This window comes from Aspergillus luchuensis, chromosome 1 (assembly GCF_016861625.1).
Source record: "Aspergillus luchuensis IFO 4308 DNA, chromosome 1, nearly complete sequence".
NCBI lineage: Eukaryota > Fungi > Ascomycota > Eurotiomycetes > Eurotiales > Aspergillaceae > Aspergillus > Aspergillus luchuensis.
This window is the reverse complement of record NC_054849.1, coordinates 5,718,753-5,736,308: the sequence shown is the minus strand read 5'-3', so window position 1 is coordinate 5,736,308 and position 17,556 is coordinate 5,718,753. Positions and strand designations below refer to the sequence as shown.

Genomic DNA, 17,556 nt, shown 5'->3' with positions numbered 1-17,556 from the left:
AATGGCATTTGAGAACTCCCATTTCACAATTCCGTAGACACATTCCCCTCCCCTTTGGCAAATTCCAAATACGCTAAAAAAGACGTGACACACGAAGATCCCCAGACATAAAATAACTAACATACTTTACGATAAACAAACTAGTATCTATTTGACCCGAATTAAATTTTATCCCCGTCAATAATTTCCCCACTAATAATAATGATAATTTATCTTAATGACAAGCAAAAGTGGGCCGCCGCGCCCCGGCCTCCTTCCGACCCGCAAAAATAGGGAAATTGAGCCACCCACCCACCAAACACCAAACAGGAAATTTGCACTGTAAGTCCAACCAACTCAACCATTACTTACCCCAGTCAGCTTTACTTACCAAATCGGGTGAGTTGCATGATGTATCGGAAGTCAATTCGAAAAAAGGTAAATAAGTGAGTAAGAGGAATAAAAAATATTACTTCAGGATATAGTTGATTAGTTTGTTAGTAGTGTTGATTAGGTAGTGGAAATTGGGACTACTAGTTTATTAATACTACCTAACCTACAGAGTAGTAGTACTCTACAATTACTTAGACGAGTTAGTAGAGTCGTGGAGTTGTAAAAAAGTCGTCTGCTTTTTTCTCTTTCTAGGATTTGTTCTTATTTAGCATTATTTTCTTACTACTATTTATTTGTCTACATAAATACCCTAAGTACTAAGTAGATACGGAGTATACATACACCAGGAAACATAACGGGACTAACTATCTAGTAGTACTGATTCAGTGAGTAGATAATCTATCTAGTATCTGTCTGTCATGCATGCGCAACGTATGTATGAAATAAAATATGTATCATGTAAATGTACTAGGGTATGGGAAGGGGAAATAAGTGATGCTTGCTTGCTTGCTACCTACCTACCTACCTACTGTAAGACCTGCAACTAAAGTATGTGAGATGTCAAATCCCGAATATCAAAGTGGGTAATAGGACGTGAGAAGGAGAGGGCAGGGGTGGTTCCGGATAAATCATCCCTTGCGAATAGAGTTCAGGAAATCCCTAGATAACTTGTAGGTAGGTAGGTTAGGTATGGATGATTTATCCACTTTACTTGATTCATGGGGGTAAGATACTTGGGATAGACATGCTTGGGGATGTATGTATGTATGTATGTATGTATGTATGTATGTATGTACTTGGTTGATGGTCTTAGGTATGTATCTCTTTCACTCTTTCGGTCTTTTCTTCTCTCTATCCCTTCTCAAACATTCACTACTACTATTACTACTACTTCTACTACTACCCCTTGCGTAGAAGGTTCATGTACTCCGCATCGCAGGTAAACTTTCATTGCTTACTTTGCTTACTATTCCCGGAGGGGTGGGTTGAGTTGGGCACTATGGATCATTAGGATTTAAGTAGAATGGATTTAGGATTCTGGAATGGATGGATGCACCATGGGCTTGGGATGGGTTGGGAATGAGACGGGATGGAAAGGCAGGAGGGTCTGGCTGATCCGTAATGTGGGCACGGACCCTTTCGGGGTGGAGGTTAGTCTAGTCTCTACGTAGGTAATCTTCTAGACGGTTCGTTTTTCTCCTTTTCTTTGCTCCTCGAGGTTTAGTCTGTGGCGTCGGTGGCGGGTATGATAATGGTATGTACTATTAGGCACTAGGTATGTAAAGCAAGTACAACCTGTCGATGGACAATCGGTACTCCGTACTGGAGGCAAAATTTGTCTTAGGTGTAGATACTCTGTAGAGGAGATTTGTGATACGTTAGCTCATGTTTCACACTTAAATCGGTAGGTAGGTAGGTAGGTAGGTAGTATCACCTCTGTGATTTGATTCACCGCCAATCCAGGCTCGGCCATGTTGGCATCCTTCAAGAACTCCAGTGGCATCCAGACCAGATGGCCCTTGATTTTATCCAGCTTCTCGCGGATTTCATTGACCGGCTGGAAGGGGTCAAACAAGTGGCCTTGCTTGATGCCGCGAGGACAGATTCGGTCGTAGTCGTCGAATGTGCGGACATTGTCGTCGGGGTCGGCGCGGAATAGCATGCGGTACATGTCGGTGTTGACGGTGGCGCGGCCGGTCCACATCTCCCAGAGCTCGTCGCTCATGGGATCGGTGACGAAGTCGTCTTCTGGTCCCTCGAGGATGTGGTTCATGCACATGTAGGGGGGCTTTGCGTTCGGGTCTTCAGAAGCGTCATAATTCTGAGCGGGCAGCAGGCCAAGGTGCTCCCGCCAGAGCTGGCGACGGAGCGTGGCAGCGACACGGGCGGCCTTGTACGGTTTGCCATCCATGGTGCTGCCGATGAAGTCTTGGTCTTCAACAACAATAGCAAGCTCGCTGTCGTGGTAACCAAGTTGGGACTGCTATCGGTCAGTATCGCGTATATTGAGGTTCAGGACGGGGAAAATATACTCTGTCGTTGATGTTGGCACTTCCACAAATGACAACTCGGTCATCGACAATGCACACCTTTCCATGCACGTAGAGCTCTTCCTGAATAAAGTTCTCCTTCTCGTCCTCGGGGTCGCCCTCCCACGGCTCATCGGACATCTTGCCGCCGTTGAGCATGGTGGTGTGGGCGACAGAGTCGCTACCCTTGAGGCCCTCCAGCTCCTTGTGACGCTCATGCTGCTCCTCGTACTTGCGCAGCCGTGCGAGACGAACCTCCTTCTCCTGTTGTGCATTGTCATACCCCACTTCATGCTTGTCGCCCTCTTTGCCGATAGCCGGGTGGACACTGTCACTCATGATAGACTCGGCAATGCCACGTTGAACATCGTTGTAAGTCACGCCCGCCTCGGACTCCAACTTGACGAGAGCAGGGGTCTTGTTGATGCGATCGTATGCGCGCAAGTTAAACAGGAAAACGTGTTCTAGCTACGTCAGATTGCGTCTGAAACGGACGGAAGTTCACCTTACCTCTGGGGTTCACGCCTTGGGCGGAAATCTGGCCGAAGATGGAGTGTTCACCGCGCAAGATCGACTTGTACTGGTAGTCCATGATGGCGCGGGTGCCTGTCGCTTCATTCTGGCGGAGGTCTCCCGCAAATCCAGGGATGGCGGGAATCACGATGATCACTCTGAATTTTCTTCCCTCCTTGGCAGCTCTGACAACGGCCTCGACGATAGACTGACCAATGGTGTTGAGAATGGGCGCCTGTTTGTCTCCCGTGGCAGTGACTTGGTGGGGTTAGCAGTAGGTGCAGTGCTCAGGGTGAACGATCTTACTGAAGAATTGGTTCTCAATGTAGACATAGTGCTGAGCCTGGCTGATGATCTCCTTGTAAGCGTTCTGGATGCTATGTTCCGTCAGAATTCCACTGCTCCAGTCGGCGCTACTGCGCACGATCTGCGCCCGTGCAAAGCCTTGCTGGCCGAGGGGCTTCGTATCGAGAGGCGTAAGAGGGTGCTGCAGGTACTCGCCACACGGGAATTTCGGACGCTGAACGGCAACCAGATCTTCGTCGTCCCCAGTACGACCCTCCAGCATCAGCCAGTCCACACTGTCGTCCCGTTTGTACTTGTCCCGCTTGATGAAGTTCCACCGCAGGACGAAGTGCTCTGCGATGTCATACACACAGTCACCCATCACACCCATGGCGACGTCGTGCCAGGGCATTCGACCATACTCAGCCTTGCTAAGCTCGTTGGCCTGCCAGTCGCCCACGCTCTGGAAATCCATGATGCGGTTGTTGTTGAATTCCTGTCCGGGGAAGACCTCGTTCCGCAAGTTAGAGGGGTGAACGTCGGCCAGGGGATGCTGATGAGCGTCCCATCTTCCGAAACACAAATCAATACCTCCAATGAACGCCAATGCGTAATCAATGACAATGAATTTCTCATGGTGCGCCTAATGAAGTTAGCACGCGCTGCCGGAAGCTTCGGGATTTAAGCTCACCCAGTACAAGGTCATGTCAGCCGCATTCTCGAAGATGTTATGATCGGGGTGGCGCAAGACTTTGATGTTTCCGTGACCAGGGCTTCCTTCGGGACAGAGATTGCGAAGCGCGTGCTTGGTATGAGCGGAATTGCAAGTCAATGCTTGGTTGACCTAGTCCATATATTTTAGCAACCAATCGACGATGCGACTAACGCCTAGACTAACCTCCTTGTACACAATCACGTAGATTTTGACGCCCGCCTCGGCGCGACGCTTGAGAATCTGATCCAACCGCCATTCCTGGGCCATGAACGGAGGTCTCCGGAGGAACAATTCAGGAGACAACCACCAATCGGCAATGTAGATGGTCTCTTTGGCCTCCTCTAGAGCCATTGAGACAGCCCACAAGTAGTCCAGAGCATCGACATACCACTTGACCTTGTTACCCTCACGGATGGGCGCGAACGACTTGAAGCGGTGGGATTCGGAGATCGCGGTGCGTTTGGCATCGGTAGCCTTCTCGTGCGCTTCATCATGGCGATGATTGGGGTTGACAATGTTGAAGAACTTGCCGACTTTGTGCTTGAGGTGGAAAGCCTTCTCCTCGATGTGGGTTTCTGTCGAGACGGAGGGCGGTTAGTGGGATTCAAAGCAGTGGAGACAAGAATGACACCTTTGAACTGCTCCTCCAGGTTCTCGAGCTTATGCTTAAACTTGTCCATGATGGCGGCCGTAACAAATTCGACAGCCTCAGGGAGAGAATGAGAAACTGGGGGAGAAGAGGAGGGGAAGCAGAACAATTGTTGGAGCAGTCGCCCTGTAGGGACGGAAAATGAGGGGGAGGGAAGAAAGCCGTGGCTCCACCACACGAGGCCGATGGAGCTAGAAACTAATGATCGGTTGCGATGCTGCCTGGAACCGCTGAATGAATTAATGTTTCAGATCGGCGGATCGGCGGGGGTCAGATCCAGAGGTCAGAGCAGCCGCCATGCAAGAAAAACCAGTTTCCACTTTCCAGAGATGCACTGGAGAGGAGGAAGACTAGATAAGTGACATTGATAGTAGTTTAGATCGAGCAGTAGATTTGGCAGATGCAAACCAACGCGAGCATGACATCACTGCCTGAGTGCCTGAGTGAAGCTACCCCCTCTTCCCAGCCTTATCGCCTCAGGCACGGCCAGTCGTCACTCATTACGGAATACCAGCCATTCCAATTCAGCCTTCCGTGATCTTGTCTCTGTCGCACCACCCAGATTTTCCCTGTTTTCAGCCAACGCGGTCTCGGAGACTCCGTCTGGGCATTCTTCTCGAAAGCAAGCGATAGGTCGCCCAGCAATAGCGTGCTTCTACCGTATCGGGGGAGGATTTCCGGTACGCTCCACCCGCTGCCATTGGTTGTGTCCAGCACCAACACAGTCCACTGTGCACGATGCCCGTCCCTGACCAGTGGCACAAGGCACTAACTTTTTCACCTCCAGTAGCACACAATGAGGGCCTCACGCAATATCTACAAGGATGAGGTGGACTTTACCGCCCTTGCCTTGCAGTCTCCCGAGTTTGCAAAGTAGTTAGTTCATCCGGTGCAACCTATGTGTTTCTTTTCATCTCCAACTCACTAAACCATCTCAAGCTTGAAAGCCAATGGGCAACTGGACTTTAGCGACCCGGACGCTGTTCGGTGGGTCGGAGACTAACCTGAATGGTAGCTGCAATTGCCACTGACACGTACTCAGTCAATTGACCAAGAGTCTGCTGCAACGCGACTTTGAGTTGAAAGTCGAGATTCCGGAGAATCGATTGTGTCCACCGGTACGTCTGCCAGCTGCCGATGTCCGTTCCTGCAGCTAACAAGGACACGTGCAGGTCCCGAATAGGTAAATGAATGGCCTGTCGACGGACTAGTTGCATGGTGTAATGCATCTAACCCCAGTATAGACTCAATTACATCCTGTGGCTGCAAGACTTGCTCGACACCACTGGCGATGAATACCGTGATAACTATGACCCTGACCGAGAAGTTATTGGGCTTGACATGTAAATCACCACTCCACCTTCGGAGAACTCGGTCGCTAACCCACTAGTGTAGTGGGACAGGATGTTGCAGCATCTACCCCCTGCTAGGTTGTTCCATGCGACCTCATTGGCGCTTCGTCGCAACAGGTATATTCACATACTATACTGTATGCGCATCAACTCACATACGCAGACATCGACAACGACAATATCCGAACATCGCGAGACACAGTCTCTGCGAACAAACTCGATTCTCGCATTGAGATCATCCAGACAGACCCGAAGGATGAGCTGATTCCTTTAGACACGAAGCTCAATGTCGACAGGTAAATCGAAACCCCACTTCTACTATTCTATACAATTAACCCACCACAGACTCGACTTCACCATGTGCAATCCCCCATTCTACGCCTCGCGCGATGAATTAATAGCTTCCGCAGAAGCCAAAGAGCGACCTCCCTTCACAGTAATACCTATTCTCTCCCCGCTCCTCTCCCTCGCTAATATCAACAGGCCTGCACCGGCGCCGAAGTAGAAATGGTCACCACAGGCGGCGAAATCGCCTTCATCACGCGCATGATCGAGGAAAGCCTGCACCTCCGCGAGCGAGTAATCTGGTACACCACCATGCTCGGCAAGCTAGGCAGCGTATCCGTCCTCATCGAGACGCTCCTCGAACACAAGAATAACAACTACGCCGTGACCGAATTCGTCCAAGGAAACAAGACCCGAAGATGGGCCATCGCCTGGTCATGGACGGATCTCCGTCCGACAGTCGTACGATCTACCCCTCTCTATCCCATTTTCTCAAACAATAAATCTAATGACCCACTAGTCCATAGCACGAGGCACCGCCGCCATCCCCAAACACCTCCTCCCCTTCCCCTCAGAATACATCTTCACAACACAGTCCGAGTCCATCGATGAAGTCAGCAGCAAAATAGACACCGAGCTCTCCGCCCTGCATGTCCAATGGCTCTGGCGCAAGAACCTCGCCACGGGAGTGGGGTTCGCCATGCAGAACGTGTGGTCTCGGCAGGCGCGTCGCAAGATGCAGAACCCGGATGCGATGGCTGAGATGGGGGAGATTGATGAGACGAAGGCGGCGCTGGGGTTCAAGGTACAGGTGAAGAAGGATGCGATTGATGAGAAGGGGGTGAGGGTGATTGTGCGATGGCTGAAGGGGAAGGATTCGGTCTTGTTTGAGAGTTTTTGTGGGATGTTGAAGAGGAAGGTTGAGAGTACTTAGCTATCTACAAGTTTAGATGCGTAATGGCACCCTGAGATTCCATTACAAATTAGAGTCAACCGAATGAAATAAACAAATGAACTCTCATAAATCTATGTATATGCTGCTTCTGCTCTCGCAACCACAATCAAAAAGAAGAACAGAATAATACTTTTTCTTTCAAAACATCCGTCACATAACCAACCAACCAACTATCACATCTACTAATTACTCCCCACCTCACTCTGCAACTCCTTCAACTTAGCCCACCCTTCACTATCCTCCCAAAACTCCTTCCCCTTACCCAGAATACCTCTAACCGCACTCCTAGCCTTAAACCTCCAGTCCTTCGCGACCATCTCCTCCGTGCCCTCCTTATCCATCGGACCAAACCGCGCATATCCATCACGCACCAACCTCTCCGTCGCCCGCACAATATCCATCCACCTCTTCTCATCAGCCATCTGGAACGCGCCCTGCGATGCCGAAGCAACCGTCGCGCGCCACGCCTTCTCATGCGCCTCGAAGGCCATGCTCGGGCGTTCACGGAACACCTCGACTCTCGCGACGAGGAGCCACAACGGGGCGGAGTGGGTGATCAATGGCACAATGCTGGTGTCGATGAGCGAGAGGATCTGGCCGGCGATGGTGCCGCTGCGGACGACCTTTGCAGTGGAGTCGTCGCCATCGATGGAGATGAGGAGGTCGGAGTAGTTGTATGCGGTGACGAGGTGGTCGACGAGGAGTCCTGTGATGGGGAGGTCGATGCACTTCTCGCCGTTCTTGGAGCCGTGGAGCTCGATGACGCGGCGTTGGGCGGTGATGACTTCGCGGAAGGGGGTGAAGGGCGGGGGGATGGAGGCTGCCACTGTGAGGACGTTGTCCCAGATGCGGACGTCGCTGTGTTTGAGTTGGGCGGCGCGTTGGAGGGCCGCTAGGGCTTCTCGTTTGCGCTTGTAGGGGTCTTCGGGTGCGGGTTGGCTGGGGACTTCTTCGTCTTCTTCGTCGTCGGCCTTGGTGGGGGCCTCGGTGATGGGGATGGGGAAGGGTTCGGTTGATTCTGCGGGTTTGGGAGAGCGCAGGATCGCGGCCGCCAGGTTACTCCAGGCTTCGGCGTCGGTGTCTTCGAGTTGGACGGTGCGGGTGAAGGAGTCGATGGCGTCGTCCCATTTCTGGAGCTCTAGTTGCACGCAGCCGAGGGCGAACCAGGCGCCGTGGTTGAGACGGTTGATGTGGAGACTCTTGAGGTAGGCGTCTTCGGCTTTGTCGAGGGCTGGGGGCTTCAGGCTGAGGTAATGACGGGCCAGGGAGCGCTGGGCGCGAGCGTATCTGTTGTTGGAGACTGCCCAGGCGCGCTCGTACATGGCTGGGTCGGTGTCGATGTCACCCAGGATGCAGAGGAGGCGGGGAGCATCGGCGGGGAGAGGGGAGAGTTCGGGTCCGTCGAATTTCTCGTTCTCGTCGTCGGGGTCCGTGCCGGTGGGTTGGTAGAGCTGTCTGCGGACGAGGTACTTGGCCTTGTCCTCTCGTTCGGTGGCGGCGTAGCAGAGAGCGGCCTCGGCCCACATCTGTAGACGCTCGTAGATGTCCAGGGCAGTGCGCAGACCTCCAAGGTTGACCCAGCGGGTGGCGAGCTCGGCCTCCAGGCTCCAGCGGGTGGAGAAGCTCAGGATCCAGATGTACTCCAGACGCTCGGCGGCGGAGGCGGATTCCGATTTCTCGGGTCGAGGAAGGAAAGTAGTGGGCTCGTCGACTGACGTGCCTGCTTGTTCATCGGAGGTGGCGGTGTCGGCGATGACCTGGTCGACGAGAGCTTGCATCTGCAGGACGGATCTCTCGACAGTTCTGGCTTTGTAGCCCTCGACTCGGCTGCGTACCAGCAGGGCCTGAGTGTAGATTTGCCAGTTTGAGCTGCCACCTTCGAGCACACGGGTCGCGTACGGCTGCGTTTCCTCTCGGGTGAGACCGTTCTCCGGTGCGGTGTTTGTGATGGCAGATGCGAAAGCGAGGAGAATAGCAGAGTCGACGGGGTCAAGCTTGGGCTGGTCGCCGGGATCGAGAGATGCCAGTGCAGGAGGAAGGTTTGACTCCTCCTGGACGGTCACTTGTGTATCGTCGGATTTCTGAGCATCCGGCTTGGTAAAGGAGATAGACTCAAGAAGAGTGTCATCATTGAGATCCAGCTTCTTCGGGACAGAGGGCTTGTCGTCCGATTCCGCGGCGGCATCGGCGCTCTTGGCCAGGATGACCAGCTGACTGATATCACGGTCCTGGAACTTGGTTCTCTTTCCGAGCTTACCAGTTAGAGCGAACTCGAACTTCCGTTCCGCAGCAGCCTGTTCGAGATCCTTTCGGGCCTTCGCATCAAAGCTGTGGTGGGTATGGATGGTAGCTCTTTCGAGAAGGAACCGACCCTTCTCCTGTGCAGTGCACTTGTCGCTCAGAACAAGCTTTTCGAGCTCCTCCAAATCGGTGTAGATGGAATCTTGCAGCGCGCCAGTCACTTCCGACAGCATCTTCTGGTGAAGGAAGTTGACACGAACCCTCACAGTCCTAGCCACCAACGGACCGTTCGTCAGCAGAACATCAGCATCCACCAGCAGAGCCTTTGCCACGGCGAACAATTCCACATTAGGAGTGAGCTTGTAAGCGGCCTCACCGTCCACCGAAAGGTCCCGAATGACATGATCACGGACGGCACGGAGGGCCGCTTTGTCCGACCGAAGAGCAGCAGGAATGACAACATCTGCAGGGCTGAACTCCAACGGAGGACCAGTGACATTCGACTGCAAGAAGCCGAACAGAGCGGCCAGACCGATATGGAGCAATTGAGAGCGCTGTTGCTCAGAGGTCAAGCCATCCACTGGTGTCTGGGCGACAGCCTTTGCCTTTTCCGTCAAGAAGGTAGTATAGGAGATCTCTTTGCGAGAGACATGGCCGAGAGCCTCGGAATCTGCTGCATCATGTCCGAAGACTGCCTTTGCGGAGGGCAGCTGCAGGAGGGGCACTATATCCGCATCTGCCAGGCGGATAGGGTCATATTGTTCCCGGAGAGCGGATGACTCGTCGAACAGGGTGTTCAGAGACGCAGGGTAAATGACAGTAGCGTCAGCCATAATGGCTGTCACGGGGTATCGTTTGATGCGTTAAGAGAAGAGCGAAAATAGTTGTGCTGCTAAGAATCAATGCGATCTTCCGACTAGGCTTCTATGCGATCTGAATTAATAAGACGGCAAGAGACCCTCAAGTCGGGGTTTTTGGATGAATTGACAGGAACGATAGTCTCAGTATAACATGACCTGTGCGTCCCTATATGAGAATACTACCCCGCGAACCTGATGCCAGAGGAGAAACGTCCAAAGGAGCAACTGTGGAAGATAAAAGAAGGACTGAACGCGAGACCGCGAGAACCCCGCCATCCCGCTTGGTGCCTTTTTTGCACTTTTTTCTGCCGGTTTATCGATAAGCCATATCCAGGCGGTGACGCCTTGTACTAGGACGTGGCAGTATTCTATCCCTGCAAGTAGCACCCTTCCCACCGCCATGGTTGCTATGGCCACGCACTTCTACACTCGCAAACGCACCATATGATCAATGGACAATTTAGGCAGTAGAACCAGGAGATGATGATTGTATTCAATTGCACAGCTATTCACCTGTCGGGTATATCGCCATCCGACTAGCCGTCAAAATCCATTATATGTGCCCTGGGGTATCTGCAAATACAGACGTCAACGCGTTAAACATCCAAGCAAACATGCTCAAACACCGCAGCCCTGCCGTATAAACAATGCTCCTTGATTTACAAGAGCCAACCGGTAGCAACAATAAACAAGAATCGCTGTATCGCTCCCAAAAGCCTCCACGAACCCGAAGGTTCGGACCAGGCATATGTACCATAACATTCCCTCATATCACGCCTAACAGAATTCACCAATCCTGGCCACGATCTTTCATCAAGATCTCGATAGCCTCATCTTCCGGGACAGGATTTTCATTCAATTCTTTGACACATTGTGTCAGCCCCTCAGCAGCTTCATCCACCTGTTCGGCAGTCCATCCCGTACAGGCCATGACCATGCGCCGGTAGTTCTGGCCCAAAACCACGTTTTTGGACTTCAGGCGCTCGACCTCATTCAATATGTCCTCATTAAACTTTTGATAACCCTCGACCTTTTGTTGTAGGGTGTCGGGTGTGGGGAGAGAGCTAAGGAAGGCCATCTGCTGCTCGGAGAATCCAGAGGCAGGGTCGAATGTTTCGGGGAAGATGGCCTCGAACTCGGTAATGTCGAGCCCGTGTTCTTTGTCGGCGTCCCCAATCGCGCACTTTTTCGACAAATCTAATGAATCGCCCTGGATACCCTTCAGAATCACCAGCAGGTCGTCAGAGGACTTTTCCAGGTTTTTAAACCGTCTGCTAAGCTCTATACGGTCGGACGATTTGGACTTGAGCTCATCGAGCTGTTTTTGCTCGATCTGTCGTGCTTTGGCCGACTCTCGAATCTTCGAGTGCCAGTGGTCGAACTTTTCTTGCTTCTTAGCCAGGGTGGAGGCCAAATCTCTGTTAAGACCACTCAATGTCTCTTGGACAATTGATGTGATTTGAGACACAGTCGCTATTGAGTCAGCTTTGATACGCAACTTTCATCCAGGAGCGCTTACAATCCAATATTTCTTTCTTCGTCTTCTCCAGCTGGTCCATGAAGGAGTCACCCCCGTTCCCAGCTTGCTGCGACTGAGCGTTACCGTCAACCATGTCTACACCAACACCGTAATCTGCTGGTCGAAGACCTGTGTGATTCGGTATATGAGGATCAGCCCCGACTTCTAATAGTTGGGGAACAAGCACAGAACGTGCACGCCCAGCCAAGTTGAGGGCTGTATCCCCTTGGTCGTCTCGGAGATTTACTATTTCAGAGATGAAACGCCCGAGGGTCATTACTTCACCAGCCTGTGATAAACCTTGCCCATTTTCCGAGGCACCGTTCGGCGTTTGCCGGCTCAGAGACGTACCACCATGGCGGACTATGAACTCCAGCAATGCTTCCAGGTAGTGTTTAGCAGAAACGTGACCTCCACCACCGGTAGCAGCCATAACAGCGATGTGGTGAAGGATTGTTCTCCCGCTGTAATCGACCATGTCAATAGTTGGAGCCAGCACCTGCAGTAAACGCGGGAAACTCCTATAATCCAGGTTGTTCCTCGTCCCTACGGACTTTTGCAGTGCCGTTTCACCTGCACCGTTCAAACGGAAGATGCTAACTCCTTTCTCGACAAGTGCATAGACAAGAGGCATCCGAGCGAGCATTGCCGCCCAGTGTAGCGCATTGTTCCGATATTCGTCCAACGGGATTTCCAGATCCTCTCCAGTTAATTGCATCAAAGCTGGATGGGTGGAAAAATCGCGGGTCTTTTTGTCGAGGAACAATGTCATGATGAGCTTCATCTTCTGAAACCTCTCCGGGGTGGTGGCGGGCGGCAAAGGCTCAAACCCGCGCTTGCTACCATCCACTATCGATGTTGAAACATCCATATCTTGGTAAAAGGAGTCATTCGGCTCAGTTGGTGTTGGTTCAGCCATGGAAGCCGTCGAGTGCTCGTAGGGCATCCCAAACGACGGCGCCTGATGGGAGGCAGACCGCACGCGCTTCCGCGGAGGTTCGTTTGCCTCCTCATGGTCGAAGCTGGCACCGTCGTGCATAGCATATCGGCCGTTGCTCTGGTAATTGTTCCCGAAACCGCTATCAGACGTCACACTATACATGCTTTGTTGACTGTTCAGAGATATGTGGGTATCTTGGCTGCTTATCTGGTGCGAAGGCTTTCGTATAACACTTGATCGCCTTTGATCAATTCCGCGAGCGGCAGGTGAGTCAAAGCGAGCCTTGCTCATGGCATTCACTGCCGTCGCAGCCGTGCGAGAGATGTTCTGGAAGAATGTGCCTTGCTGAGGTTGGCTCATGCCGCGATTATCCATCCCGCTGTACAGGCGTTTCCGTTGCGCAGCCATGGCTTGCTCCTTTGTCGGGGTGTCGAGCGAGTCCTGCGCCGTACCATTCGTGCCGCCCATATCATATTCAAGAAGGGGTCGCAGCAATTCTTCGACGTGGTATTCACGGCAGAGCTCCACGCCCCTCTGATAGTTGACCCAGGTTCCTTGGTATTTACCATACCCTCCTTGAACTTTCTCATGCTCGCCAGCTGCAATCTCTTTCTCTAGTGTCTTTGTCCTCCTCGCCTTGACCACACCGGCGACCTTGAGAATCTGCGTAGCATTGAGCCACGAGTCGGAGCGACGTTTCATCACGGCGACTCCGTTCACTTCCATTTCGTAGACGGAGACGTTGGAGTACACAGCCTGTCGACACAGCAAAGCGAGTCAGTAACACTTGGGGAATCGAAGATGCGCAGATGAATATGAACTGACCCTGTAAATCTGAGGCTTGAACTCTTCATGGTACATTATTGTCCCATACCCATTCATGTCCTCAAAACCTGCGAAGCTTGACCGAGGGCCGTGCGGGAGGCCATTCGAGTAACCAAAGGACATCGACTGTTGCGACCCTTTCGGAGGAGGCGTAGCTCGAGGGGTGGAGGAGACGGACTGGGAGGCGTTGAAGGAGCCCATTTGCGATTGCGAAAATACCATGCCATTGGCGGAGCTCATGCTGCTCTGGGAGTAGGACATGGGTAAGCCTGGGCGAGCTGGGTGGTTGTTATTGGAAGCCATTGAAGGAACGGTGAATTAGCAGTGTTAGGGTGCCCGACCCAGACACCGACTCAAGGCTGGCTGCTCTGTCGAAGGAAAAAGTAAAAAAAAGGTTAATAAATACGAATTGCAGGTACCACAAGCCAATAGCAGGGCCAGTTCAACAAGTGAACAGCATCATGACAGAATGAGAGAATCACGAAAGCATGTGGGGAACTGCACCTATCCTGGGATCTACTGCTCCAGTCTGACTTGACCGGCCAGGCGATTCGGAACGTCGCGCGAAAAGAGAGAGGCGCGTGGCTAGCGCACCGACCGCGAAGGGATGAGACAAGTCAATGAGACTGATTCTTGCGAGGCAGTTAGGCCCTGAACGGCCCGGAGTAATTTACAAGTAGTGCAAAAGCCACTCTATCTGCAGCTCTTTCAGGTAACCCTGTACAACATAGCCTTGCATGAAGGAAATGAGGGAAAGGAACGAGATGAATGAGTTGATTGAAGTCGCGGGGGCGTTCGTTATTCGCTCCGGTCGCGTTCGCGGCTAACCCGATTTCGCGTATCGCTGCCTCGAAAACATCTATTGCCTGTTTGGGTGTTATATCTTCACCGCCTGCTGCTTCTGTACGATAGCCTCGCGGTGCTGCGGAATCAACTCCGGGCTTAAGAGGAATTGATCAGAAGATAAAGGCATAACATCAGACACTATGTCTGCCATTCACATCCCTCCCGAAACATGGCGTCACCTTCTCCGCTCCTTGCTCCGCGAATGCTCCTACCTTCCCGACCCCGTCGCCAGAGTTACATTTCATGCCCAGATCCTCCAACGATTCCGACGGTATACCCAGAAGAAAGAGACGGATCAACATCGACTTCTATTACTCCGGAAGTCAGCAACACACCAACTGTCTCTGCTCAGACGAGCCAATGAAGGATATACAAAGCCGCTGGAAAAGGTCTTGCAGCAGGCCTATGGCCGCAGAGGGCGACGGAGACAAGAGCTCATACAAGCATTGGTCACACCAGCGGACGCAGTGGACGCATTGAATGCGGCGGATGTGCAGACAGTGGCACAGGAAGCACCAGAGATGTTCGAGGATGGATGGCGGCCCCCTTCGGTCATGGTTGATCTCTTGAAAGCTCAGAACCGTAACTCAATGATCACGACGCTGAATGCCGGGTACTATACCAAGCAAGTCGAACCAGTGGTTCCCGCGGAGAATATCTGGGGCAAACCGCTTGCTCCGTCTCGTCGCAGAAATATTCGGAGGAAATGGTACAATCAGACGCTACATAATCTGTTTCCACCACTGCCTGACTCGGAGCTCAGGGTGTTGGAGGGTCTTATGTCGGGGACTATACCATGGGCGCCACCCAAACGACGAAAGGCAGTTGGGGCTTCTTCCGCCCCTGAGTCTACTCTAGATGCTGGCTTTCTGACAGAGGGACCACAGAAGGGGGATAATTTTGAGAATTATGTTGACGGACGACCCCATAACATCACCCGACGGTTCATGCAGAGGCTCTGGAAACGCATATCCTGTCTAGTTCCTCGCGTGAACTGGGATACTAGAAGCGGAAAGCCTGCATTCACCTGGGACGTACTCTACTCGGGACCTAAGCTGGCTCTGAGATTGGACGAAAGCACAGCGTCTGAGCTCTTCGCAGGCATCGATGCCAATGGTCGAATGATCAAAGAACAACCAAAAGAAGCATCGGGATGAATTCTAACCTCTCAACAGAATCAATCATGGAGTATATAACAAAGTGACGTAATCGAACAATCCCAAACGAGACGGTCTGCAGACGAGCCGACAGTAACAATCACGAAAAGTGCACCTTCCCATATATGTCAACCCAGGGTCTCTGATTAGGACCACACCACATCCTCCCGTTAGCTGCATTCTCAAGCTCGAAGCCATTCGGCCAGAGCTTCTCCATCTCAAGTCGAAAAGCGTCCTTCGGCTTTCCATTTTTGATCCTCAACTTCTCAAAATACACATACGAGGCATAGAATACCGCCCCTGAGCTCCCAGCGGTAGGGCCCTTCTTCTTGAGAAACTCCCCGAACGAATTCGCGTTCAGTCTCTTCGTACCCGCAGGATACGCCGCCTTCGCAGCCTCTCTCATGAAGCCCGCCTGCGTCACTCCAGTCGTACGCAGATGCGCCCTGATCTTCCTCCTCACCACATCACACGTTTCAAAGACCTGCACACTCCCATCCTCATCTCCAACCAGCTGAACATCCGAAAGGTCAACCGCAGCCGGACTCGCTGGCTGGTTCTTCTTCGCCCGCTTCGGGACACTTCCCACCGCAGTTGCCGCAGGCTGAGTCTCAGCCAACGGCATGACAGGACCTCCGCTCCGGCCGTTAAAAAACTTCAAGGCGTTTCTATACGTCGCCGACCGGGCGCCCTTAACGCCCTCCTGGCTCAAAAACTCGGAATAAGACCGCGGAGATACGTCAATTGCGCGCTGGAACTCATTGGCGCTCATCTGTCCTGAAGCGATGAATTGGCATATCTCCTGCCGAATCTCGTCGCAGCTTTTCTGCGTATTCCCGGAAGGCAGTGCTGCTTTTACTACTGTCTGATTCTCTTTATCAGGGCCAGTAGCGATCGCAGGATTCATCATATCAGTGGAGGTTCTCTTCTGCGCAGGCATATCCAGTGGACAATCGTTCGATATGCTCTAATAGGTCAATGAATATAACGCGACCAGGTATATAAGTAATATATCAGAGGTAGACAGGGAAGCCAAATTGAAGGACAAATACGAAGTAGTCAAAATAGTAAACAGAAACACGCGACGACGCGTCCACTGCAGTTCAGTGAGCAAACGGACGGATCAAGTCCATGAATCCCTGTTCAATAGTAAGCGCTGTACTCCGTAGAAACATCATACGTACTACTCGGGCAGTGGCATGAGTGGAGCGATATGCTCTTTCATAATTGGTCCGTCAATGGGGATGATCAACAGTCGGTGTTGAGGTATCACATCTTCTATATAAGGCAAAATGAGGTATCTATTGAATTGACACCTCTGTTATGAGAGGGGGTTTGCTTGTTTGTTTGACCGGGAGTGGTTGTTGGTTCAATTGCTTGCAGTGGTTGGGATTAAAGTAACAGTGAAGTCTTGTTCAGTACCGTGTGCAGGCTACTTGGCATACTATACCTCTTGATTTCCGGGCTAGGTAGGTATAGGTAGGTATCACTGGTTGGCAAATGATGAGCAAATATTGTGTAGAGCAGAGTGATTTATAACAAATCTGAGCATACTTCGCAGCATTGAGCAAGTTGGTATAGAAGACTACTTACTACTAACCAGAGACCGAACCCGAAACTACTAGTTACTAATAAGCAGGATAAAGAACCATTTCAACAATAGAACATCGATTTGCAAGGCACACGCATACAATACTTAGCTCTGAACTCCCAAAACAATTGCGCCTTTTCCTACCTAGCGGATTGTAAATCGAATGTGAAAAGAAAAATCAGACCAGATCATAGTGCAAGCCATCCATCAAATCCATCACACATCACTTTACTACCATCTTGTCCGTCTCTGTCAGATACATCCTGACGGCTCATTCATCCCATCTTCTCCTTCACTCCTCCTGTCCAGCCCTATGATATTGTACAATACAATGGATATTATTTGAAAAAGCAACCCCGGTCGGCTCCTTCGTCCGGTCGTTAGAAATGAAAGGAAAGGGTTATTGAATTTCTCTCCAACT

General features: G+C 51.7%; 6 protein-coding genes across 6 annotated transcripts; 2 read left to right on the top strand and 4 right to left on the bottom strand.

Annotated features, from left to right (window-relative positions):
• Window positions 1-1,713: 1,713 nt before the first annotated feature.
• Window positions 1,714-4,595, bottom strand: pldA (putative phospholipase PldA; the record flags this gene model as incomplete). The annotated part of the gene is made up of 8 exons (XM_041684470.1): window positions 1,714-1,728; window positions 1,808-2,353; window positions 2,406-2,866; window positions 2,913-3,173; window positions 3,222-3,843; window positions 3,892-4,044; window positions 4,099-4,490; window positions 4,547-4,595. 8 exons carry the CDS (start codon window positions 4,593-4,595, stop codon window positions 1,714-1,716), a joined length of 2,499 nt encoding a protein of 832 aa, XP_041538651.1.
• Window positions 4,596-5,360: 765 nt separating this feature from the next.
• Window positions 5,361-7,135, top strand: AKAW2_11930A (DUF890 domain protein; the record flags this gene model as incomplete). The annotated part of the gene is made up of 10 exons (XM_041684469.1): window positions 5,361-5,440; window positions 5,504-5,551; window positions 5,607-5,682; window positions 5,737-5,747; window positions 5,809-5,907; window positions 5,960-6,033; window positions 6,080-6,212; window positions 6,262-6,352; window positions 6,400-6,663; window positions 6,722-7,135. The coding sequence occupies 10 exons, from the start codon at window positions 5,361-5,363 to the stop codon at window positions 7,133-7,135; spliced, it is 1,290 nt and encodes a 429-aa protein (XP_041538650.1).
• Window positions 7,136-7,338: 203 nt separating this feature from the next.
• Window positions 7,339-10,230, bottom strand: AKAW2_11929S (uncharacterized protein; the record flags this gene model as incomplete). The annotated part of the gene is made up of 1 exon (XM_041684467.1): window positions 7,339-10,230. One exon carries the CDS (start codon window positions 10,228-10,230, stop codon window positions 7,339-7,341), a length of 2,892 nt encoding a protein of 963 aa, XP_041538649.1.
• Window positions 10,231-11,044: 814 nt separating this feature from the next.
• On the bottom strand, window positions 11,045-13,844 carry SWI6 (putative APSES transcription factor (MbpA); the record flags this gene model as incomplete). The annotated part of the gene is made up of 3 exons (XM_041684466.1): window positions 11,045-11,730; window positions 11,777-13,472; window positions 13,542-13,844. 3 exons carry the CDS (start codon window positions 13,842-13,844, stop codon window positions 11,045-11,047), a joined length of 2,685 nt encoding a protein of 894 aa, XP_041538648.1.
• Window positions 13,845-14,527: 683 nt separating this feature from the next.
• Window positions 14,528-15,544, top strand: AKAW2_11926A (uncharacterized protein; the record flags this gene model as incomplete). The annotated part of the gene is made up of 1 exon (XM_041684465.1): window positions 14,528-15,544. The coding sequence occupies one exon, from the start codon at window positions 14,528-14,530 to the stop codon at window positions 15,542-15,544; it is 1,017 nt and encodes a 338-aa protein (XP_041538647.1).
• Window positions 15,545-15,644: 100 nt separating this feature from the next.
• Window positions 15,645-16,484, bottom strand: AKAW2_11927S (uncharacterized protein; the record flags this gene model as incomplete). The annotated part of the gene is made up of 1 exon (XM_041684464.1): window positions 15,645-16,484. The coding sequence occupies one exon, from the start codon at window positions 16,482-16,484 to the stop codon at window positions 15,645-15,647; it is 840 nt and encodes a 279-aa protein (XP_041538646.1).
• Between the last annotated feature and the right edge of the window lie 1,072 nt (window positions 16,485-17,556).